This window comes from Lichenostomus cassidix, chromosome 6, assembly GCF_008360975.1.
Source record: "Lichenostomus cassidix isolate B80296 chromosome 6, HeHo_3.0, whole genome shotgun sequence".
Classification (NCBI taxonomy): Eukaryota; Metazoa; Chordata; class Aves; order Passeriformes; family Meliphagidae; genus Lichenostomus; species Lichenostomus cassidix.
The window spans coordinates 33751110-33777605 of NC_139487.1; the positions used below are offsets into that span (position 1 = coordinate 33751110).

The window sequence follows — 26496 nt, forward strand, 5'->3', positions numbered from 1 at the left end:
GATTTTGGGAGCAAGAGAGTGTTGGATTACAGTGGCCAGAGTGGTACAAACACCAGTCTGACATCTTTCCATCCTATTTTATTCCCATTCCACTAAACAACATGAAGTGTGGCAGATTTATCATCACTAGTGCAGCTCCTGGTTGCGTTTGCAGACATCCCAATAGAAGCACAAGAATACTTGGCACTACACCTTGCCTGGAAGAATTTTATTTTCAACTTTGAAAAGCTTGTTCTAAGCAGTTTTGTTGCTTCTTTACACATTGCCATCCCTGGAAGTGTTCAAGGACAGGTTGGAGCAAGCTGGTCTCGAGGAAGGTGTCCCTGCCCCTGTCAGGGGGTGGAACAGGATGAGCTTTAAGCTCCCTTCCATCCCAAACCACTCCATGATTATGTGATTCCTCCTCACTCAAATCCCAAGTCCCTAATGCCACTAAAGTGCTCTCATCAAAAAACAATTTGAAGCAGCAGTTTTGCAGTTATCAGGGGGAAAAGCAAACCCGTAAAAGCCACGCTGCTCCCCAGAGCCAGTCAATTATTTCACACTTCCCTGACCTGGCTGTCAGGGAGGCAGCAAGGTCATTACCAGCTTCAAAGTGTTACCCGAGGATCAGCTTTTTAACCTTTTCATCACCCAACTTGCAAACCACGACTGAATTTTTTTCCCTTCAGCCAGATCTGCTCCTTTTCTACAGGGAAATCACCCTCACCAAAAGCTCTTTGAACACTTCTCAGCAGGAAGAAAAAGTCAAGGGAACTGAAACCAAACATTTGAGGGAGGTTGCTAAGAACTCACAGCATTTCACTTCACCTGTGATCTGAAAGATCTCTCAAAAACTACAGTCTGAACTGGAATAAAATATTAGACATGTGAATAACTGAATTTTTGCTGTTCTATTGCCCCTGTGGAAATGAAAATGGACATGAGAGTGGGTGTCAGTCTCTTCTCCCAGGTAATAAGGGGCAGGACTAGAGGAAATTGAAGTTTCCAGGTGCTCTCTCAAGCCCAGCATGGCTTTATCTCTACACTGAGCAATTCCACCAATGCACTGTAAGAGCAAATTATTTGTGCAGTTGGTTCTTCCTTTCAGCATTTCCCTGTTTGTGTCTTTCCCAAACACATCCTGCACTCCCTTCCTTGCCTTTGACAGGAATACTAAACAGCAGAGTGTGGAAGCAGATTTCAGAGCTAATTGAAAATAGGAACATGGAGCCTAACGATATTAAATGAAAAACCCTGTCAAGTTTAGCAACAGATCATTTGCATCTCCTTCATTCTGTTGTACAACTTCCCTGTTTGCACAGAAAAAAACCAAAATCGATGTCAAGCTCCTTTGTAAGTGCCTGGTATCTAATAAGGATGAAAATAACTATCTCAAATGCTAATGAAGCATCGTGTTTATTTGCCAAGCAAATTGCTGGAAGGCAAATGACTCTGACAAGAGCAAAAGGGAGGAAAGGCCAGAAGAACTGCCTCACTTTCCAACCTCTGGAACACTTTTGGTCCTGTCAAATTGATCCTGGCTCAAATAGCAGCTTGGGAGGTGCCACCAGCCAGGTTTGGGTGCCAGGATGGGTTTGGGGGCTTAAAGAGCAGACTTGCCTGTCTCAAACACTGTTAAATCCACAATGTAAGGACAGAAGAGAGTGACAGGATGGAGTGAACTCCAGGCCTGGTGAAGGCGAGATCCAGTCAGCACATCCTGGAAAATTTATCCACAGAAAAATTCCTACTGTGTATACCTGGAACATGGACTGCAGATAACCCCCACAGCAGGGACATGAGACAAGAGCAGGCTGGGATAATTATCCCAGTGTTATCTCTGGCTTAAGGGGAGGAGAACAGATTGCTGAGAATGGACACAAAAAAGGCAGGATTTGTGGGCCACAAGGAAAGCCAAGGCAGCAGCTCCAACTGGGACAAATGGAATTCCAACAGGGACAAAGCGGATTCTGGCAGGGACAGATGGTGACCACTGACCCCAAAAATCACCAACTCAAAAGAAAAGGAACTCTGAGCTAGCACTGATAAACATTAGAAGGGAAATCCTAACCAACAGCAATAGAGAACTGTGAAGCTCATGAGCATTAATTCCTTGTCTGTTAAAATGTACAAATAGAGAAAAGTTCCAAAGGATCTGTCCACAGGGGCTCAGAGCTAACAACAATCCAGTGCAAACCAGGAATTCCCTGCCCATGGCAGGTTGGAACGAGATGATCTCGATCCCTTCTAGAGAATTTACTCTTTAAAAACACCTCTTTAATCTGCTACCAGTTGTCCATCCCATGTGAGGAAGCACCAAAAATGTCTTATTGAAATGTGTGTGGCTTGATAGGCTGGATATGGAATGAATTCAGATAGTTTATATTTGTAGATGAGCAGACATAGAACTTTACATAGGAAATATTTTCTTGGAAGATTTAATACCACAGGAGCTGCTTGTTTGCCTTGTAAAAGCCTATTAATAATTTTCTTTTAAAATGTTGTTACAGTGTCAAAAGAAGGCCTAAAACTTCTAAGTAGCCTGATAAATTCACCTTGTTTATGGCTTTTTGTTTGCAGGGTAGTCACAGTTCCCAAGCTGGGGAATGCAGGAAAGCTGGGGAATGGAAAGGAAACCCTGGGAAGGAGCTGGCACCAGCCCAGAGCAGTTTCTCTGCTAGGAAAGATGCGCTGATGGAGCACCTCTGTGATGGCTTCACTGCAGGAACAGGATCATAAATCTAGAAGGTTTCTCTCCATAAACTCCACTGGTGTACAGTGTATTAAACTGGCTCCTAATAAACTGCACTCCTTCCCTCTCGCTGGCTTCCCAAGCACATAAAATAAGCACCTAGAAAAGGAACTCATTTAGAAAATGTCTATTACTTTTTCTGAGAGGAAAACAGTGGCAAACGGCTCAGGGTGACAGTGGTGTCCCTGAGGGACCCATACTGGGACCAGTGGTGATTAATATCTTCATTAATGACACAAAGGGATGGAGGGCACCCTCAGCAGGGCTGCAGGTGACATTGAGCTGAGGGCGACCTTATTGAGACCTTCCAGGACCTGAAGAGGCCACAAGAAAGATGGAGAGAGACTCTTTCCAAGGGCCTGGAGTGCCAGGACACAGGCAATGGCTTTCCACTGCCAGAGGGCAGGGAGAGATGGGATCTTGGGAAGGAATTGTTCCCTGGCACAGGGTGCCCAGAGAAGCTGTGGCTGCCCCTAGATCCCTGGCAGTGTCCAAGGCCAGGTTGGACACTGGGGCTTGGAGCAGCCTGGGACAGTGGAAGGTGTCCCTGCCCATGGCAGGGGTGGCACTGGATGGGATCTGAGGTCCTTCCAACCCAAACCATTCTGGGATTCAATGCAAAAAGTGTTCAGCCACAAATGTTATCCTTCCAAAGCAGCCCCAGAGCTGCCCTGCTCCCCGGTTTTCCTGTCCTGCAGCATCACTGCCACGTCACCTAAATGCATCTGCTGACCCCTGGCCGTCAGCACTAAACATCCAGAGCTGCTTTCCATTCTGACAGGTTGCTGCCAAAGACAGCGCTTGATTTTCTCTCAGTTTGCATAAAGCTCTCCTTGAAGAGGTCAGAGCATCCCAAGGGAAATCCGGTGTCATTGGAGAGGCACGATAACAGCCCATTCCACAGGCCAATAAACAATGCTGGAAGCAATTCCTCTCGGACATTCAAACCCTTTCGCTTTTCATTTTATCTCTCTCTTATAAAGTGTCCTGTCATTTCCAGTACATTCTTGCAATAAAATAGAAAGGCTGAAAAACGAACTGGTGATTTGCTGAGATGCATCTGACTGTGGAAAAACCCACTCCATTACAGGAAATTAAGAGTTGACCTCAGGGACCAGGCATGAGCCACACTCAATATCGAGTGTTAACTTTGTTCCATCCCTCCTGTTTAGCTTGTGAGACAAATGAGACACTAAAATCTGGTTTAATCCTGTTCTGCTTCAGCTCCTGCTCCAGGCAGGCAGGGATGGTGTGCATGGACAGAGAGAGGAAGGAGCTGTTTACACACAATCCCAGAAGCTGGAGAAGCCCTCCAGGATCCCCAAGGCCACCCTGTGCCCAATGCCCACCTTGTCCCCAGCCCAGAGCACTCAGTGCCACCTCCAGGCCTTCCTGGGACACCTGCAGGCATGGGGACTGCAAAGCTCCCTGGGCAGCTCCTGCCAAGGCCTGAGCACCCTTTCCATGCAGAAATTCCTGCTGCTGTCCAAGCTGAGCCTCCCCTGACCCAGCCTGAGGCTGTTTCCCCTTGTCCTGTCCCTGTTCCCTGGAGCACAGCCTGACCCCCTGGCTGTCCCCTCCTGGCAGGAGTTGTGCAGAGCCACAAGGTCCCCCTGAGCCTCCTTTGCTCCAGATTAATTCCCAGCTTCTTTCTTTTCTCCAGCCCCTTTCCTGTGGAATCCACCAAGGCTGGGCCCTGCTGGGGCCTGGCAGCTGAAACCACTTCCTCTCTATACACAAAATTAGCAAAAGTATTTAGGAAAATGAAACTCTCGTAGGCTCAAGGTTTTGCCTCCTCTGTCTCTACCCTGAGGGCAAAAAGATGATTTGATTGTGTCACTCCTAGCTTTGCTGCTGCTCACTTCAAACTTCCTTCTTTACAGTCCCTTCCACAGACGTCATGGAGCTCCCTGGTGTAACTCCAACCCCTTTGCCATTCCTGGTTAGGGCTGAATCTGTGGGATTTGGGGCACTAAGCACAGCTCGATTGGAGGGAGTGACCAGCAGGGGTAAGTCTGCCCTGGGAATACCACTGACCTCCCTGCCTGGGCTTCCCAGGGTATCCAGCAGATCCCTGATTGCTCCTGGCCTCTTTATGGGCTCCCACCATGGCTGTCAACCCTGGACCTCTTGGTGACAACTCCTGCTCTCCAGCCTCATCCTCTCCCATTACTGCTGTTCCTACAGCATTCTCAGCACACTTCCCTACTGACCTCGGCATTTTCCCTGCTGAAATCTGATTTAATGGAAGTGAAGCGCAGCAGTCAAACTGATCTTTGCACTCCCCCAAACAATTCAGCTGCGAGCCTTTAACCAAGCCTTAACGACAGCAATTCCAGCTCAAGAGAACAATGGAATGGTGGGAACTGCAAATAAAAAATGGGTTTCAGCTGTAGCATTCACAAGCCCTGCTGCTGGTGACAGATACCTGTCATATCCCAAATGGAGCTAGGAACAAGCTTTGTTCCTTCTCAGATAAATCAGTGTCTTTCCTCCCAAACATTTTCCCAGTAATGGAAGGCAATCATGTTTCCAGCTTGGGAAGACATCATCATTTAGAACAATACAGACAGCTTGCCTTTCAGAAAGGAGAGTGATGGGACCTAATAAAAAGTGGTCAAAAACTCCCAAGCAGACTTTTCACTGCACTGGGCACAACACTTCAAACCCAAATTCAAATAAATATCGAATAATGAAAACATCTTGGTGGCTGAGTAGCACTTGTGATGTGCTGTGAAAAGCTGTAGACCTAATGGATATTTGGGGATTTGGGCACAAAGCTGCTCCCACAGGCAGCTGTTGGACAGAAAAGCTCTCCATCAGCTCTGCAAAGCTGAAAGGACTTGCTCAAATCAGAACTGACCCGAAAACCACATTCAGGAATGAGGAGAATAATGGACATTTACTCCAAGTTTCATGGTTGGACTGAACAGCACATGAGGAAGTTATAACATAGTTTATGACTGATAATCACATTATCTGAGACCTCTGCTAGAGTAAACTGAAGGAAGGAATGCCTGAATATGTCAGTTTTAACAATGAACCGCTGAAACACCACAGAAACTGTGCTCCTGCAAGCAGGGCTGGAGCTGAGCCACCCCAATGAGTCTGGGCCATTTCTCACAAATAATGAAAAGAAAGACACTGCAAGGGGGAGATTTGGTGGCAGTGGCACTCTGAAGTCTGCTGGAGTGGCTAGCTCTGTTCTCCAGGGGTATTCCACCAGGTTTGCTGGGAGATGATATCTCTAAGGAGCAATTTGGGTCTTGCAATCATTAAGAGAATGTGGGAAGTAAGAAATACTAACAAGACTTGGGGTTTATTCCTCTCTCACTTTTTCTTTTTCATTATTAGCATTGTTATTACATTTTACTTTAATCCCAGAAGGGTTTGTGTTGGAAGGGACCTTAAATCCCATCCAGTGCCATCCCTGCCATGACAGGGACACCTTCCACTGTCCCAGGCTGCTCCAAGCCCTGTCCAACCTGGCCTTGAATTTCCACAACCCAATTTTTGCTCAAGTACACAGGTACCCATCCTGAAAATACAAAATAGGAGCTGACAGGAATCACCTGAGGGCTGGAATGCAACCAGAACAATATGGCCAGAGATAGTTCTGAAGGGAAATCCCTGGAAATAAGCAGCTGTAAAGTGTGCAGAGTACCTTTGCTCTTCTATTAATGAATGCACCAATGCCCCATAAACTCCCAGACAGTAAAGAATATCAAACCTAACACAAATTGCATTATTCCACTGGAGAGGCTCAGCTCATGATTCCAACTCCACACTCCTTGTCAAGTTAAAAGATCCTGTAGACACTGGGATATTTTCTGTATTTCCCAGCCAATTGCTGATTGTTTATTCAGAGCTAAGAATGCAGCACCAGCTGAGGCAGTTCCCCACATTGTCCCCAAAGACAGCAGGGTGGTTGTTCTGATCCAACAGCCACTTCGTTTCCATGGCAGGCAGAAAGGAAGAAGAAGGCCTGCCAGAAGCATGGATTTTACCATAAGGAAGTGCCTGGCAGGTGGTTCTGGGGCACAATTACCCTGGATTTATACATTTATCTGGTGTAATCCTCAGTCCTGGCTATGGCACCTATTGCCTTTATCTTGTTATGGGTACAAAATTCCTGTGACACTCTGCCCAATCCCAGCAGGAATTTCCCATACATAAATCCATGCACTACAACTGCTCCTACTTAAGAGTTTTATTTCAGTTCATTTGCACCATCTGAGAGTTTGCAGATATGTTTCTGCTAGAAAAATACTTTTAAAATCCATCCCAGCAGCATCACACTTAAACATGGGTTGGTTTACCTCTTTTCCAAGCTGAGCAGATTTTGCCCTCCATTCCTTCCAGCTTTCTCCCTTCTCCAACTCTTTCCAAGGAGGCTGCAGGTATTTTTTTGGTGGTGCATTCACCAGCTCTAAGGGAGCCATCAGCTGTCTTTGTCCCCTGGATCCCTGGCAGTGTCCAAGGCCAGGTTGGACACTGGGGCTTGGAGCAGCCTGGGACAGTGGGAGGTGTCCTTCCCCATGGTAGGGGTTGGAATGGGATGGGTTTTAAGATCCCTTCAACCCAAACCAGCCTGGGATTCTGAGATTCTTTTCCTTTCAGAAATTCATGCTTCCTTTAGGGCTTCACTGGAAACAACCCTCGTTACTCTCATCCCATGTGCTGCTGCTGTACAGATCCCATCATTCCCTGCCTTCCAGCAAGCCTGGGATGCATCTGTTCCAACAGGAACTCCAGATGTCCAAAGCACATGGATCTCCCCACGCCACTGTAGTTTGTAAGACTTCAAGCATTAGTACAAAAATCTGCATGTTTGGTCTTGGTCTGTTTGTTTGGCTGGTCTAATCGGAATAAAATTTCACATCCCAAGGCATTTCTTCCTTGTTTTCTACCAGGAGTTAATCAAATCCTACCCTACCCCTGTGTTTTCCTCCACACAAGATGAATTCCCTCAAACTGCTCACTTGTCGAAACCATTCTATTTCTCAGGTTCCCTCCAGACTTCTAACCATGAATGGCATTTTGGCTGAAGCGAAATGCATCTGAAATGGCAGCTATTAAAGGGAGACATGAAACTCCACAAAAACCTTGGAGGCACTGCTAAGCAGGTTATTCACCTCCTGCTCCTTACTCTGTTTTATTTGGAAAAACAGACTTTGATGGGAAAGTCTGTTTCTGACTTTCTCCACCTGAAATGATATTTAAATACTGCCACAGACATTTCTCCCCACGCTCCTACCAGGAAGAAACAAAATATTTCATGCTGGATTCAATTAAGATGCAATCAATTTTAACTGATTCTGCTCTGAGTAGGCATAAATATTTCTCATAAAGGAAGTTAGGATAATTGATTGATTTAGATTAATAGGGAGAAAGTGAACTCTATTACAAACAGCTGGGGAATTAACTTTGTCCTTGCAAGCATGAGACAACACCAAAGGTCTTTCAGCCAAATGAGAAAGGAAAAGAAGTTTTTCAAAGAGGGCAGAAAGAGCTACTTAGCACAGCAGGGATTGAAAAGCTGGAACACCAATAACTTCCTACTGCCATATTAACGACCTGTCAACTTTGAGTTCCACACACAGCTCTTGATTTCAGCTGCAAAATGTTCTGCTCTGTATTCATGCTCTTGTTTCAAATTCAAAGTCCAAGTTCTCTTTTTTATCTGTTTTCCCATCATTATTATTATTTTAACATCAATTGTGCTACACACATTTTTTTTCCTTATCCTTTTTCTTCTTATTTTCTTCTTTTTTTCTTCTTTATTTCTTCTTTGTTTCTTTTTCCTTTTCTTCAGGTGTAGCTGAACATCTCTGTCCACAGGACAGAAAGTTCAGAAGCACTGGTTAAAAACCCATCAATTTTCCAGCAGGAAAAAGGGATTTAAGCCACAAGATGCTGCTGAAGCCCTGGTTATTGACACTGAAAGGGGACAATGCCAAAGCAGTGTTGACAGTTCTGTGCCTCTGGTCCCAGCACGTGGGTGTCTCTTGCATGAGCCAGGAGTGCTTAGATCCCTTGGCAACAGTCCTGAAACAGGGAAAGCAAACATTGTGCCATTCCTTAATCCTGGTAAATACACACATCAGTTGGAGGCTGATCCCAGGAAAAACAATGCAAACAGACATAGGAGACCAAGTGCATGCTGCAGGAGTATAATACACCTATTAACGTGGGACAATGGGGGAAAAAAGACATAAAATCGGTTATTTGTAATGAAATTACAAGCCTGGAGAGCAGAGGGAATGCAACTTCCCAAGTTTAAATATCCATGGCCTCCTATCACATAAGCTGATTATGAAACTATGAAAATAAACTGGATGAACATTAAATGGATTAAGAGCAACTGAGCTGAGGTCTCGAAGTGCAAGCAGGAGGAAATCCCTGCGTCAGCCACGTGGAAACACACGGGTCCAGCTCTGGGAATGGTTTGGAAGTGCAGTGGGACTGGGAAGGGTCTGGGAAGGGTCTGGGAAGGGTCTGGGAAGGGTCTGGCCAGCACCAGGATGCTGCAGAGCCCCTCTCTCCCTTAGAGATGGAAAGAGTAGCAGGCTTTGAGCACACTCAGGGCAAAGAGAGGCTCATGCCAGCTCCAGCTGTCCTGCAGCACCTCCCTGCCATCCCTGCTGCAAGTGGGACTTTGTCCAGGAGCACTGACCCGGGCTGGAGGTGTGGAACTGAGGGGAAACGAGGGGTTATGTCAGCAGAGCAATGGGGGAGCACTGCGTGCTGCTGGGGGCCAAAATTCAAATTAATCCAATCCCTGCCCTTGCAGAGGAGTCCAGCTCAATGACCTTATCACAGAACCTTTGGTTTCATCAGAAATGCTCTACAACTCCCTTTTTCTGCTTCATCAAGTGGAGAGTGAGGAATGAGATGCCCAGACTTGTGCTGCCTTAAGGCCCCAGGGCAAAAACTGCTCTCACTGTGGAGAACAGCAGCCCAGCCAGCCTGGATTCCCACCAGGGGAAGACAGAAGGCGAGTTTTCCTTCAGAAGGGAGATATTTTCCTTTAAAGGTGGGAGACTTCTTTTTGAAAGCAAATATTTCCTTTTAGAAGTGGGATATTTAGCTTTCCAAGTGCTGTATCAACAACGGGATGGGATCATTCATTAATGATGATGGTGATGACTGGGAAAATAAACACTGTGAGGTTAGAGCAGCGTGATAATTTATTCAGCACTTCTCAGGCTCATCCCATCACCCACCTCACAGCAAGGCCTGGATTTTGGCTGGAGCTGGGAGTGTGTTCTGCTTCCCTAATTCCGTGATGGCTTTGATGGGATCAGGCAGGGAAGGGTGAGAGGCTTTGCTCAACTCGCAGCTTTGCCTTTATTCTCTGGTTTTGGGTTTAACCTCACAGACAGCACTCACCACCAAAATTAGCCCAACATCTAAAACTCAAAATACACAGAGCTACTCCATGGATGCCACATTGCTTATTATGTTTAAAGGCTAATTAGAGCTAATAAAAATAATATCAAAATGTTCAGGGCTGTGCCTGGCTGCTGAATGAGGAGGAGGGTGCAAATCACCACTGAAGGGAGAGCAAATGTGTGGTTTTAATGTATTTTAATGTTTACTAATCCAGCAGAGACATCTGACACCCACCAGGCATATTTTCAGATAGCTGAAAATTAACAGAGATCATGCCACTAATTATAAAAACAATAAAACAAAACCAAGGCAGCACATTTTAATTAAAGAATCCTCCCTTTTGTTGGTTTTTTCTTTTTAATCTATGCCATGTCATATTTCAACAGTAAAAAAACCCCACCCCAAAGCTTCAATGTGCTGTCAGTTGGGTGAAATTGCCCTTGAAAAAAAAGCAGCTACCGTTTCCCATCTGTCTGCAGAATAAAGGATTAATGAAAGGAAACCCTTAGTCAATTTAAAAATAATGAGCCATCAATATGGAGCTGCTTCAGCTCTATCAAATGGAATTAACAGCTCATGGGTTAGGTTTTTCTTTGCCTCTGTCTCCTCTCTTTTTGTCAATACAGTTGATACTAAAAGGCAAAAATCCTAAATTTCACAGCTCTCAACCACCCCATCTGGTTATAAACAGGCAAAATGGACTAACTTCAGTTGGGCTAAGCCTTACCAAAATGGAAGTAAATACAACTTTCCAGCACCTTTTTTGACACCTCAACTCCAAGCAGGCATCAGCCACGCCAAGGACTTGGGCCAAAGCTGGCACGAGCAAAGGAAGTGCCCAGAGCAGCTGGCTGGCATGGGATAACCCCATTTGTAGGGATGACTGGAATTGTACCACAGGGAAAACAAGTGAAACCCCCCAGGTGATGGGGGGAAGCACTCCCTGAGGATCCTGGACTTCAGGGAAGCACAGCAGTCATCCTGAAGAGGCTGTGAGCCCCCAGGAGGTGTCTTTAATCTGGAGTTTGCACGAGGACTTTGTGAGCCAAGCAGGCAGAACCCCATGCAAAGCTATTTATATCCAATTTTATCACCTGTTTCACCTCTCCCCCTCCACGCTGACCTAGTGAGGCCCAACAGAGCTCATATATTTTGAGCTAACGATGAAAACCACGTCCTGCCAATCCACCTCCCGCGCTGGCATTTACTGGTGCTCGGGAGCCATTTGGAATCTTGCATCCTAACCACTATCAATTATCATAAAAAGGTTGAAGTCTTCACCTGCTGCTTGATAAATAATGCATGAGACAGCTTAACAACAGGCAAGAAACAGCACTGCCAGATCTTGAACACTTAATATCCGACCAGCCCTGCTCCCCAGGGACCCAACAAAGCCCTGTGCTCAGGGACAGAGCCTGGGCAAGGAAAGGTGCTTTTCAAGTGCCTTTTCCAGAGAGCCACAGATCAAAACCTGTAGTTTGCTTGAGATGTTGTTCCTAAAACAACTGGAATAGCAGGAAGCTGTTAGAACTGGTGTTGTATGGCATTCCAAGGGGGAAAAGAGCATCTCACTAACCTGAGAGCTCTGTGGGAACAGTTCCTGTGGGATTAAACAAGGAGGTATTTCCCCATCTCAGTGATTCTAGGAATTCTATGATTCTAGGAATTCTTCTGATGGAATTACATATTTCACTCTACTGTTATTGAGCTTTTTTTTTCTCCACTTTTTATCCTTTTTTCTTTTTTTTTTTGTCCTCTTTAAATTTTTTTTTAATAGACACAGCATCACCCCTCAGGCCCACCCTCAAGCTACACTACCAGAGAAGGGAAGAACATCCTTCCCTTTCAGCTCCTCTCAGCCTTAAAAACCAGAGTTCTCCTGTCCTGCTGCACACTCAGCTTAGAGGAAAGTGCAGCTCCTGGCATTGCCAGGCTAGAAAAACCCAGTGGAACACAGCTGAATGTTGGAAAAAACACAAGATTTTTTTGGCCAGAGCTTTGCTTTTACAAGAGAAGTGGGAGAAATCAACTGCAATCCTTCACGGGCTAAGGAAGGTAAGGACAAGAGAAGGCAAGGAATGGCTCCAAGGATTTTCCTGTTGGAGAGATGGACACTGACAGCGCATTAGGGGTGTGAGATCCCACAGGGAAACATGCTCAGTGGGACAGCAGGCTTCATGTGTGTTCTAAAAAGGTCAAGGGAAAAGAAAGCAAACAGCAGAAAATTCCTGGAGTAAATAAGTAATGACAATGGGCTTTCAGTTACCTGATTAAAAAAGCCAAATGAAAACCCAAATCTCTTCTTTGCTACAAAAACCCAAGGGGAGAACAGGAGTGTGCAGAACAGCACACCATAAACATCAACCATTTGGTCACCCTCTTGCCTTCTTTCACAGGGGAACTGCTAACCATCTGATGAGACAGAGTTGACAAAAAAACTCATTCAATTCTAATCCTAGAAGACAGAAAATTCAAATTTTGCCTCAAATTCATTGCTGAAGGACCTGGAAGGAGAGACATGGCTCTTGTTCTGATCCAGCAACCACCTCATGGGATGGTCTGGGTAGGGAGGGACCCTCCTCTTGTTTCACCCCTGCCATGGACACCTTCCACCATCCCAGGCTGCTCCAAGCCCCACCCAAGCTGGCCTTGGGCACTTCCAGGGCTGGGGAGCCCCCAGGAGAGCAAGACAAGGCCAGAATCTGGAAAGTGAAGTACATTAAAAGGGACCTTTGACAGACGGACAGGAAGAGCAACTCATAGACTACAAAACTTAAGACAGAAATTAGGACATCCAACAGTGAATTGCAGAGAGGGACCAGCATTCCCAAAAGAATGCCCAGAGGGACCCAGGAAGATTTTTGTTTGTAAGAGGAATGAGACACAAAGGTGTTAACAGGGGAAACAGGATCAGAAACAAAAAAAAATAATAAAAATAAATATAAAAATAGAACAAACAAAAACTATCAAAACACACAGACACACTTGAAAAGTGAGCTGGTTCTCCCTGCTGCTGCTTCCCTCAGGGATGCCCTTTTTAAAAACTATTAATTTCTTGCATGGAGGATAATTTGTCACAGAACTGCTCTTTGAAACTTCACCCTGTTGTGACAGTGACAAAATAATAGGCCCAACACGAAAGCTCAGCAGTGCATTTCAGAAGCAACATGTGCCAGCTTTTTCATTGGGCTCGTAAACCATCCTGAGAAATAAAATTTTATGCCTGGTAGCAGCATTGTATAATTATTCTCCTGAAAAGAATTAATATACATTGGAGCAAATGCTTGGTAAAAAATTCAGAAAATCATGGAATGGTTTGGGTTGGAAAGGAATTAAAAATTATTTAGTTCCACCCCTGCCATGGCAGGGACACCTTCCACTGTCCCAGGTTGCTCCAAGCCCTGTCCAGCCTGGCCTTGGACACTGCCAGGGATCCAGGGGCAGCCACAGCTTCTCTGGGCACCCTGTGCCAGGGTCTGCCCACCCTCTTAGTACATTAAGCCCAGACCTAATGATTTATTTCAACCAGGCCCTATGTTCCTAAACAATTGTGTCAATAGGATAAACATGTAGAATAGCAGGGTAATGATGAAAAATGATGGTTGAATGAAGCAGGAGAAAACTTGCAGAGCCACTCAGCAGAACATTTGGCTTGATTAGCGTGACTTTGGACATCTGAAAGGATACAAGGAGCTTTCACATGAGACTGTGTAACAAAATAAACCAACAAATGGAATTTATGTTTGAGCCAAGCAGGGCTTTGAAATCCATCATTTATTGAATTATTTTACTGTTCCAAGCACTCTGCTGTTCAAAACAAGCAATAACTTAAGTGTGATTCTTATTAGCGCTTCAAAGATGGAATAAAGTGAAAAATTCTATTGTTTTGGAGCAATCTGCTTAAAAACACAGGGAATATGAGGAAGAAACATTTCTCCTGAATTCCTAAGCAGTTATCCGTCATCTCAAGATCAAATTACATTAGTGCAATTAAAGGAAGCTGGGACAGAACCATTTAAAAAGCCTTTCTTCTTCCATTTTTCCCCATATTTTCCCCCTCTGCTCCCCCTTTTTTGGGGGGATAAAGGGTTATAAAAACACTGAGGACAGCTCATTACTCAGCTGGTCCAGATCCATGCTCCCAGTGCCACATCCAGCCACAAGTTGAAGAATGGGAGAGGCATAGCCATACCTGCTCACCCAGGTGTGAAAAGGGACTGCTGGGGTTATGTCACCACTTTAAATGGAAATTTGGGTGAGTTTCCCTTGGAAGGAGATGATTTTTCAAAAGTATGCCTCGCTTACAGAAGGCATCTCAGAGAAGTTATTGGGAATTTAAGGTCCTTTTCAAACCAAACCAAACCAAACCAAACCAAACCAAACCAAACCAAACCAGTCTGGGATTCCTCCACAAAGGAAGCTAACAAAGGTGACTTCTGAGGGCTGAGTTGGCTCAGATCAGCAGAGCCCCAGCAGCTCCAAACAGCTGATCCCAGATGGAGCAGCTCCAGCAGAGCTGGCAATTTTGGAAAGGGATTTCCTGCCCAGAGAGCTCACCAGGGCTGAGGGAAGAAGGACAACTACAGGAGCAGCAATCCCAACCATCACCTCCTACTCCCTGGAGCAAAACTGATTTGAAACAGCCTGAAAATGTAGCAAATCCTCCAATTCTTGCACTGCTTTGCTGAGGCAATCAAAGAGCATTGCTACTGAAACAACAGTTGATGTGGCAAAATTATATGGAGGAAATCATTAGGGGAAATATGCAGTTCTTTATTGGCAAAGGTAAATAGAAATGGAATGGGAAATGGAATGGGAATAGGAATGGATCATGTACCGTAATTTAAATAATTTCTTCTGCATAGTCAAACTGTCAAAGACGAGCTGCTCAGAGAAACTTCTGTCACTCTGAGGAGAATTTCCAGTAAAAAAGGAAATCCCAAACACATTTTGAAAAGGCTTCGACATTACAGAGCAGAATTGTGATCCACAACAATTATCCCTACCCAAAAACGGAGTTAAAATCCTAATTTTTGTCATTCAAAGATCACCTCTCTCTCATCCCTGAAGGTAATTCAAGGACCTCTGTTTCACCTCTTCCAAGAGCATCAACACCAGGTTAGGATATTTTTCTGGACAGCTGACAGCATAAAATAATTCAATATTTCCAACTTTATCCCTAATGTTATTTTCTACCCTTAAGAATTAATCAATTTCTAAACAGATGACTTTTCTCTACTATTTCCACCCCAAATTATCTCCTGTTTTTGGAACTTTTTTCTTTAAACACGTAATTAAAGAAACCATAAAACTGAGAGAACTGCAGAGATCTTTAACAAAAGTTCTGCTTAAGTCCTGGCCACTGTTGATAAATAGAAATAGAATAATAAGCTGATTCATTTTACAGCTTCCTCAGTCTTTACACATTTGTCCTACATGAAAAACATGAGAATTTAAACCCATGGCATAAAAACAGCATTAGATGCCAAATTGATTCATTACTTCCCAATGAAATCCTTAATGCCCAAATCCAGAGGATGTATCATTATGGAACAGCAATGAACCAACAGGCTGGAATGAAACAAAAATAATTTCCATAAATTTCAGCCTCTTTTCCCATCTCATGAATTTATAAAAGAAATCAAATTGTCAGGGAAGAAGTGATACTTTTTGATTGAAGCACCTGCAGGCAGAGTTGAGGAGCAGCACCCATGAACCTGCTGCTGGCATGAAAAATGGGGAAAAACCCCCACAAACAGAAGTTATAAAAAAATTTTTCCAGATTTCATCTCACTGAAGACATTTATTAACTGAGTAAATTATGGAGGAATTTGAGGACAGTTCTCAGACCAGAGCATTCAGAAAAATAAACCGAGTTAGCTCCACCAGGGTGTCTGTGGATTCCCTGGCACTCAGATCCTGCCCCAGGCTGCCCACCCCAGCCAGGGAGGCAGCAGGACCAAGTCCTGGTGCAGTTTGGGTTGAAGGGACTTTAAATCCCATCCAGTGCCACCCCTGCCATGGCAGCGACACCTTCCACTGTCCCAGGCTGCTCCAAGCCCCAGTGTCCAACCTGGCCTTGGACACTGCCAGGGATCCAGGGGCAGCCACAGCTTCTCTGGGCACCCTGTGCCAGGGCCTGCCCACCCTGCCAGGGAACAATTCCTTCCCAATATTCCATCCATCCCTGCCCTCTGGCACTGGGAAGCCATTCCCTGTGTCCTGTCCCTCCATCCCTTGTCCCCAGTCCCTCTCCAGTTCTCCTGGAGTCCATTTAGTCTCTGGAAGAGCTCTGAGGTCTCCCTGGAGCTTCTCCTCTCCAAGTTAACAGCCCCAGCATCCCTAGGAACCGCCAGGCTCCCAGAGGAGCCCAGGGAGGAGCAGATGGAGCAGAACTCCACAGCCCTGGCATGTGGCACAGTCAGCGTTCAGCCCCCACCAGGCCACACAAATCAATCCAAATCTACTCCTCCTGGTAGAATTTGTCCAGAACATTCCAAAAGCGGAACAACTTCAGACAGAAGTTACTCAGTCTGGCAGCTATCAGATCTAATGGATCACCTCTTTTCCTTTATAAATACGCAAAGCTGGAATAAACTCCACAGAGAGAGGCCTAATTTGAGCAGATGTCGTTACCAGCCTGGGCCTGATCCAGCTCAGATTTGTACTGCTGCTTCATCTCATATTTTAAATTTGGGATTAGTGACCACCGAACAGCATCAGCACCCAGAGATTCAGCAAAACCCTGCTGATACTCATGGCTGAAATCACATCGACCGCCCCCCGAGCTGGAATGGCCAGACTGGGCCTCGAACCTTGGCCCAGACCTAATTCCAAATTGATTTATTTATTGGCTTCAACACCTTAACCAATAAATACACATCACCTCTCCATTGCCAGACAAGGCAGATCCCAGGCTGGTGAATATAAATTTGAAAAGGATAGTCCAAAGCTGGTCCAAAACATTCCTAAACACTTTAGGGAGCTGTAAGATTGTCTAAAGATGTGGGGAAAACCTCTGGGTGAGTAGAGAGGCATAAAGACAATGGCATGAAGTAAATTAGAAACCAACTGAAGCACTTGCTCCCAGAAACATTTCTCAGGAATGATAACAACATATAAACGAATAATTTGAATTTTTTCCATTGTAGAAATGCTACAAAAAAATAGTGCACCAAGTAAAAACAAAATGCAAAGAGTCCTCAAAGTGCCTTTATGGGGAAACTAAGAAAAACCAACACAAAATCACAGTTTGGTGTCTTTCCATTTCCACACCGACACATACACTGAAAACTTGGGAAATGCTCTTCTCAGAATCCCTTGAAATGGTAAAACTAAGATGACTTTTCTTTCATAAAGCTGATTTTTGAATGATGGGAAGCGAGAGGTGCAAATATTTTGGTTTAAAATTAAAGATTGAGATACTCATGAAGGCAATACAAGAATATCATGGAATCATTTAGGTGAGCAAAGTCCTTTCCCAAGAATCTACTTCCCAATAAAAACCTTTCCCAAAGATTCAAGTCCCTTGAGAATTTCAGGATGCTCCTCTGAAGGGAAAAAGCACAGATGGCTCCACATGGAGACCTCCAAAAACTTGGGGTACAGTGGCAATAAGAAAGTCTGAGCTAGGAATAAGTCCCATTCAGTCTTTAAAATGAGTTAAAATCAAGTCTGAAATCCAGTAATTAAATAAAAGTAAATCCATGGGTGAAAATAACTGTCTGCCTATAAAAATCATCCAGAAAAATTCAGTCTTGCTGCTAATACGATCTGAAATACTATTACCCATTTCAGTTCAACACACGGAAAATCATAAAATAATTCATTTATTCCTTAAGAAAGGTCAAGTTCTTTCCTTCCAGGGTTGCTCACATGAGCACAATTATGATATGATTTACTATTGTACCTAAATTATTTGATATAAAGAGATATTCACCCCATGGTGGGAAACTGTCAAATGTTAACATCTCTGCTGATCTCTCCAGAAGATCTTTAAAGGTCAGGCACAGTGTCTGCATGCCTGACTATGAAACCAAGCAACAGTTATCTGGGAAAATATTTTTATTCTGTGAGATTTGCTGTTCTCTGACTTCCTGTGAATCAGGAGTGATTGAGCTCAATGTGCCATGGCACAATGGAACTAAATATCTCTTTGGACACTCCTGATTGCAGGAAAAACCACCCCAGGAGGAGGAAAAGAGCCTGGTTTTAACAGCCACCCCAGTATCATGTATTTCCAGCACACAGGTGTATTAAAAATCCATTTATTGGAGGTTTTTACCTGTAAATACTGCTATCCATCTGGCCTGGAGCAACTCCAACAAGGAATTCCCCCAGAGACAACAGCAGAGAGCATGCTGTTCCACCAGCATGACCTGGCTTTGTTCACCATTACCTGATAAACCACAACCCCACATGGCACAAAATCACACCCAACTTGCATGGTTAAAAAAATTCAACCCACACAATAAAAAGCCAGAAGGAGTAGTAACTTACAATTAGGAGTAAGCTGATTGTAACAGAGTAAAGCACTTCATCCCATCACAGTGCTCTGCATAAATGCAATGCTCAGACCACAGATCAACAATCTCAGAACTCTATGATTTGACAGGAGAAGTAAAATAATGGGAAGAAAAAAAAAAAGGACATACAATTTTTTTTTGAAAATTCCATGGCTACAAACAAGTTCTGCCATTTCATGGGTGGCCATAAACTCATGTTCTTAAACTCAGAGGGAAGCAACAAACAACCTTGCAAAAACCACAAGGGAAACCTGGAATACCACATTGTTAACACTCCTGTCATGCTGCAGAGTGAGATTTCAACTTTACCCAAACACAATAAAACCAAAGACTGACCAGAACTTTGTCCTCTGGCACCATCCCACAGACTTGAGAAAAATTAGGAAGGTCTATTTGCAACAAGGGACTTAAAGACTGGTTACAAATAATCTGTGTTATAAATAACTGTGGGGCACTCACCGTTGCGACTCTCCTCGTCAATGGGAACTATTGTGGCTGGAGGACCTGTTCTGGCCAACTTGCAATCTATAAAGATGAAAAGAAGAATTATTTCTCATTCCAAAAGTAGGATCTCGAGGGTTGTGTCGTTGGGGTTTTTTTTAAGGTCAGCATATTTGTCATGCTGAAATCAAATATTCCCTTAAATGTAGTGCAGGTATGAGCTACAACAGATAGGAAAGTTACACTCAGAAAGGATCCAAAACAGAGCTGTTTGCTTATCCCTTACTCAGAGAAACTTTGGAAAGCAAGGGAGGATGTGATGACAAAAGATTTCACATCTCAGCTATGGTCCATATTTAAAACACTTGAACAACACAAATTTGATATGGATTTCCCTCTTCCTTTCCATGTCATGAACACAGCCCGCAAATCAGAGAATCATGGAATGGTTTGGGTTAGGAAGGAATCCTAAAGCTCATCTCATTTCACCCCCTGCCATGGGCAGGGACACCTCCCACTGTCCCAGGCTGCTCCAAGCCCCAGTGTCCAACTTGGCCTTGGACACTGCCAGGGATCCAGGGGCAGCCACAGCTTCTCTGGGAATTCCATCCCAGGGCCTGCCCACCCTGCCAGGGAAGGATTGTTGTCACATTCCACCACGATCCAGCTGGGTGGCTACACTAATGAATTCGTGTCTTGCTCTAGAGATCCCATCAGGAATCTCAGCGTCTGTCAGGACACAGGGAATACGATGGTAATTCAACCCAAAGAAACAACAAAGAAATGATTAAAAGGGATAAATCATAATTAAAGCTTCACAACAGAAACAAACATAATTTGAATTTAATTGCAACAAAAATGATCTACTTAGTGAATGGAATTTTAATAACTCTAAGGAGAACACAAATGAAAAGCAGACGAGCAATGTTCAGGAAGTCATATTTTGCCATCTTACCCTCATATTGCCAGTCTGGAGTCAAAAGTTTAGAGTCATCAATGGAAGCAGAGCAGAATAACGAAAGAAAATAAGTAAGAGTTTGTTGGTTTACTCAAAAGAGAGGTTCAAAGATATCAAGCAGTACATGCAGAGCCAGCAAATGCATAGGTGTAGCCTTGAAGTCCATAAAAGCATGATCACCACGTGTGATGACTGCATTTTAGGACCAAGTGGGTTTTCTACATTGAGCAGCAGAAAACCACTACCCCCTTTAAAGCACATGGAAATCAAAGTTCATGAGGGAGAGCTTTTCATTTTCCAAGAGCCTCAGAGTGCCATGGACACAGCAAGAAAAGAGAGAACCATTCCCCTTCCCCATTCACCCCACAGGACTGGCTGAGATTGCAGCCCATGGTTTTATGGACATTCAGAGGCTCCTCCGAGGCACAGCCCAACCAAATCCCACTTGGATGAAATGGTACCTTCTAATCAATTTCTGGCCTCAAAATAGGAAAGAAATACTTGAGTGTTACTGTTTCATTTTGGATTTTTTGGGGTGGTTTGTTTTACACACAAATCCCAGCAGGAAATCATCTGTGAATTGAACACAAGAGCAAGCTGAGGTGGTGGGGTCACTCCCTCCACACAAATATTAAGAATTCCAGGGAGCTGCCCACAGAGATCCACCACCACACTGGGCTTGCCACCACAGAACCATTAAGGTTGGAAAATACCTCCAAGATCACCAAACCCAACCTTGACTAAATACCTCCATGCCCACTTCTCCATTTCAAAGGGCCCTAGGCAGGCTAAATAAAATTATTAATGCATAAACTCTCCCTCCCTCCTCCTTTCATTCTTATATGGTCTACTTTGATATGTAACAATTGAATATTTTCTGTTTGTTTGTCTTTTATGAATTAAATTATCTGTTATTTTATTTTAAAGCTTTTTGTTTTGAAGGCATTAACAGAGCAAATAAATCACCTGGAAAACCACATCTTTCATACTATTGTAGTTTCCTATGACCACATTTTGTGGGAAGATAAGAAATGTTTGCATTATCTACATGAAATATGGCCTTGTATTTTTTTCCCCTGCTCTTGTTTTTTCCATTGGATAAAATTTAAATTCCAAGCCCATCACAAAACCAACTCTAACTTTTTTTCTACAGATGAGTGTTACCATTTCCTAGAGGTTCAGGATCTGGGGAACTTCTACAAACTCTTAATCGGACAAAGAAGCTCAATGACACAAACTCTTATAAAACTTTGTTTTCAACAGTGACCACCACACACACAACCAAACTAAATATCCGAATAAAAATCCAAAGCAGGGACAATTTTTAAGTCTAAAAATTGCATATACTTTCCCAAAAGAACAATTAGGACTATTTTAAAAACTCCATGAGCTTTTCCTCCATCTTCTCTGTTTCCATGATGGTATTCTCTCCCTGCTGGGCGTCCCAGTGAAAGGTTCACCCAAATCAGACCAACTTCTAGTTCATATTCAGTAAGAAAACTATCAAAATTATAAGTCAAATACACGTTTACATTTTAACAACTTTTCCCAAAGTTGGTTTTCCATCAAACATCCCAATTTCGAGAATGATAATCAAAGCATTGTACAGTGCATTTCAAAGGAATGTTCAGCATTTCAAAGGAATGTCCAGCATTCCAATGAGGATCTAGGGAGTCTCACAAAAAAGGCAGGGCTGGCCAGCAGAAGTCAGCAATTTGCAGAGGATTTATTGCAAATGTGAGCAGGTGAAGCCAGAAAATTTATCATGAGATAAATTTCAGCAAAAAGAAGAGATTAGAGCAAGAGCCAGAACTAGGGGAGAAAAACAACCCAAGCAGGATGGGAGTAGGAAACTTGTGGGTTATCCACACATCACCAATAGGAGATTTGTGAAGAAACACAGTTTTAGTGCATAGATAAGAGTTTACAGATTGTTTCACATCATTTCACCCTGCCAGCACTACCCACAGCTCCTTTTTCAGACTTTGTCACCCCTCCCTTCCCTTCTCCAGGAGCAAACCTAACAAAGCCACAGCCTCAGTTCCACATCCAGCACCACACATCTAATACTGCAGTCTGACACAAATTTCCAATGCAGAGACAATAACTTGAATTAAAAACCTAAAAGACAAGTGGTACATTGTAAATATATGGGTGGTTCCCTTCCCCCCCCCCCTTTTTTTCACCCACCCCAACAAATAGAATCAATAAGCAGCAATATGAGTTCAATGAACCATAAGCTCAAGCACTGTGTTGCACAACCAGACACTGGTGGGAATTACTGGGGACATTAAAAAGAACATCTTTGGACTGAGCCAGGTGCACAGAAAGGTTATTCCCATTGTCAGGAGGATGAGACTGTCTGGCTCTGGACTGGCTCCAGTTCTCTCAAGTTTCTTTCTCCAGTTTTTTGTTTATACGTTCCTCAACAGGAATTACTTCAGCACTGAGACTGCTTTATTTAACCTAGAGAAGCACAGAATAACTGCAGCCCCAAAGGTGACTTAATAAGGAAATATTTCCACAAGACTTTAAACCCAAAGAACAGAAGAGTGCCCCATGTCAGTATGTGGGCCTTGGTAGAACTCTTTGAGCCATTATTTCACCTCTTCCAATTTTACACTGCGGATTATTACCAGAATGCATTACCAGAACATGCCTCTGTTCCGACTTTCTCAACAAAAACAAGTTGTCCTTGAAGTTCCTGGGCATAATGGAATGGTCTTTGAATCGAATCATGATAAATCTTGAAAAAAGGAAAAGCATTCCATAAACAAGCTTCCCTCCCTTACAGCTTTCATGATGCATTTTATGTCTAAGCAGCAACGCTGGGAAATGGAATCCTGAGGCAGCAGTGCCTCTGCCCCAAACTCCTCACAGAAAAGGCAAATAGAACTTGATAAATAACACAATGTGCTCTGAAGGCTTTCATGAGACCTTGCTGAAAAGCATTTCTGTTCCTGCTGTTAACTTCACTGGTTTTCTATCAGTGCTTCTGCTTTACCCTTCTATAATCAAGAGAAGGGGATAAATAAGGGCCTCTCTCCTTGGGAGCAAAGTGAGAACCTCTTTAGCAAACTCTCCATGTAACAGTGTCAAGGCTCAGCTCGATTTGGTTTCTGCTGGCTAATTTTCATTATTTCAATTTCTAATTATTTTTAATGAGATGGCTCAGAGAAAACCCTCAATCACTGTCCTGGGTGAGATGCTCAGCAAGGTCAAGCAGCCTTAGCAGAGACAAACACAGCTTGGATAATCATGTGTTTTCCCAATGGAGACCTGCTGGATCATCTTCCTTTCACCTTCCAAACCCCTTCAAATCTACTTCCCGTCCAGCAGTTCCATTCCTGGGAGGACTTTTCTCTGTTTTACAGCTAAAACCACTGAGAATCATCTATAAAAACTAAAACAAAGGTTAATGAAGCAGTTAATAACAAACTCCCAGTGTGGGGAACCAACAGGCAACACCAAGAGCTCTGCAGACACACTCACATTCCTGAGAGACCCCACACTCCTATATCCCTAAATTGCAGCTCAATAAAACATTTGAATGACCTGGGAGCAGTGTCAGGAGAGGGCTATTCTGGTCTTTGAGTCACATGGCTTCAAAGTTCAGTAAGAAAAATAGCTTGGCCCACAAAGCCCTAAAAATTTAAGTGTCTTTAAGTACAAAAAGGTCTCCCACAAGACATGAGAGGGGATTTGTGTTCTCATTAAAAGAGCACAAATTTGGGAAAAGTTCAATAACTTAGTCCTAACCCTCCAGAGACAGGAGTTTTACCTTGACACAAAAAATAAGTGAGGAGCCCTGCAGGGAGAACTGGGCTCTGGAATCATCTGGAATCATTCCATCAATCCAATCATCTGGGAAACAAACAGCCAGCCTGAACCTTCCTGGGGAAAACAAACAGTTATCCTAAACTTTCATGGGAAAACCAACAGTTATCCTGAATCTTCCTGGGGAAAACAAACTGTCAGCCTGAATCTTCCTGGGGAAAACAAACAGTTATCCTGAAGTTTCATGGGGAAAACAAACAGTTATCCTGAACCTTCCTGGGAGAACAAACTGCCAACATGAACCTTCCTGGGACACAATTCTGGGAAAGAACTGCAATCTCTTCCACAGCGTTCCTAAAATAAAACTGCGAAAAAAATCCACTTCCATATGCTAATCACCAACTCTTCTTCCAGCTGCTGCAGAAACAATCATTACCCTGAGTTATTTGATTATTTATCTCATATTCAAGTTTGCTTTTATTTAGTCAGATAAATTGTTCCGTTTGTTTTTATTTAAACAGTCACAGGGAGCGCAACGGGCAACTTCAAACCCCTGACTCAGTTCCTAGCAAATACTCAGCCCAATTGAAAAGATTTTCCATTTAACGAAGTTCCACCCACTAACTGCTGAAGGGAATTATTTTATTTGTTGGCAGAATAAAAGTTTATTCTTTAATTTGTAACTGAAATGAGGATCAGACTCTAAACCTTGCCAGTAGTTGTGGAAAGCTCTGTTACTCCTCAGCATCAATCCTGACCCAAGTTAATTCAACAAAGTTAAAGTTAATTCTGAACAAAGTTAATTCCTAGAGCTGCTTCTCAAGACAAGAAAGAACAGAGTATTAACTCTTAAATTTGTCTCTTTGTAAATTTTTCCAAATTCTTCCTGAATCCACAACATCTTGGAGCAAGATGAATGGGAGCAAGTCATGGCTTGTTCATATGGTACCAGCCCATCATGGTGCAGGAAAAAGCAGCATCCAACCATTCCCTACGGACCCTTTATTCCCTCTGTGTCTCCAAGAAACCACTTCATCATCCCCAAACACTGCAGCAACAAGAATTTATAGCAAGTTCAGGGCTCTGATCCACTTCAGTGACTGTGTGCTGCCAATAAGATAAATGAGAAAATGGGAAATTCTTCAAGGAGCCACTAAAGCCACTACCCTTGATATGCATGTGAAAGAAAAAATCTTGGATAGCTGAACATCCCACACAGAGAAAACCTCTGTGGGAACAAGGCACTGACAACTTCCTTGGTACTACGAAAAGCCTGACCCAGCAAGCAAGTCCATATTATTTCCCAAAGAGTGGGAGCAGAGTTCAAGAAAAGCAGAGGTGAGTTTTCAAGGACTGAGCTTAAAGTCTGGATTTGTTATGTTTCATTTCTTCCCCGCTGCGTTTATAAGCATTTTAATTTTGCTCCAGTGAGAATTATACAAAGCCAACTGTCTTAATTTCATGGACACTCTTTTCTTCAACCATGACTGTTTCCCTCGTGGAGAGGGGAAGAAAAGGAAAGCTTGTGAAAGAGGGTTTGGAAAGTCAGAGATGAAGAGAGGTGAGAAAGCTGGGGCTGTTCAGCATGGTGAAGAACAAGTTGTGTGGAGACCTCATAGCTCCTTCCAGGATTTCAGGGGCTCTGGGAAAGCTGGAGAGAGACTCTGCAACAGGAACTGGAGTGCCAGGACAAGGGGGAATGGGTTCAGACTGGCAGAGGGGAAATCTAGATGGGATATTGGGAAGGAATTGTTCCCTGGCAGGGTGGGCAGGCCCTGGCACAGGGTGCCCAGAGAAGCTGTGGCTGCCCCTGGATCCCTGGCAGTGTCCAAGGCCAGGTTGGACACTGGGGCTTGGAGCAGCCTGGGACAGTGGAAGGTGTCCCTGCAGTAGAATTTTGGATCTTTAATGTCCCTTCCAACCCAAACCATTTTGGGATGCTAGAGTATTTAAAGCCTTTTCTCCCCATTTCCTCCGCCTGGTTAAGCCCATCGAGCACTTTTACAGAAGTCTTGGAGACACAAAGTGAGAACCAGCAAGTCCCACCGTCATGCCTGAGTCACTGACAATATTGTGGCCATTTTACCTAAGGAATGAAGTTATTAATGAGGAAATGGACACTTGATTTCTGCCAGACCACGGGCTGGAAATTCCAGAGAGTTTGTGTGTGTTTCTGTTCCCAGCTGCACTTTATTCTCCAAAATGCCCCAGTCGCTCCTGAAGGAAGCAGCCCTTTGTCCTCACCTCCACTCCCATTCAGCAGGGAACGCTCAGGGCGAAAAAAACCAGCCATGAAAGAGCCTCTAAAACTCGATTTACAGACTGAGGGTCCTCATAAAGAGCCACATAGAGCCATACATTTAAATGGAGTAACCAAGCAACCCCGTTTCAGGGGGAAATGCCCCGCCTTGTTTCCTGTGTGGGCATTCAGCTCCACAGCTGGGCAATTTGGGGGCAGCCTGGCATAACCTTTACATTAGCTGGCTCGTGCTGCCTGGCTCTGCATTGACAATGGCATAAGAAGGGCTTTCACGGGCTATGTGCAGCTCTTCCTGAGAGAAATCCCTAACTGGAGAATCTGGGAAGGCACCACAGCCAACCTGAGCTTGATTCAAACACTGCTTCAAGCTCCCGAGTTTGTGTGAGCAGATCAGAGTTAAGCTCTG

The 26496-nt window shown here is 44.0% G+C and overlaps 1 protein-coding gene across 6 annotated transcripts in view; it reads right to left on the reverse strand.

The window, feature by feature from the left end:
- The window catches only part of PCDH15 (protocadherin related 15), a 497507-nt gene that overhangs the window by 145881 nt on the left and 325130 nt on the right, over window positions 1–26496 (reverse strand). For 5 of the 6 annotated variants that reach the window (XM_085064475.1, XM_085064476.1, XM_085064473.1 and 2 more), the window contains one exon: window positions 19114–19179. In XM_085064475.1, coding sequence (XP_084920601.1) covers window positions 19114–19179 — 66 coding nt within the window. Of the gene's footprint in view, window positions 1–19113; window positions 19180–20050; window positions 20066–26496 lie in introns of all 6 variants that reach the window. The other variant, XM_085064474.1, reaches the window with a different exon arrangement.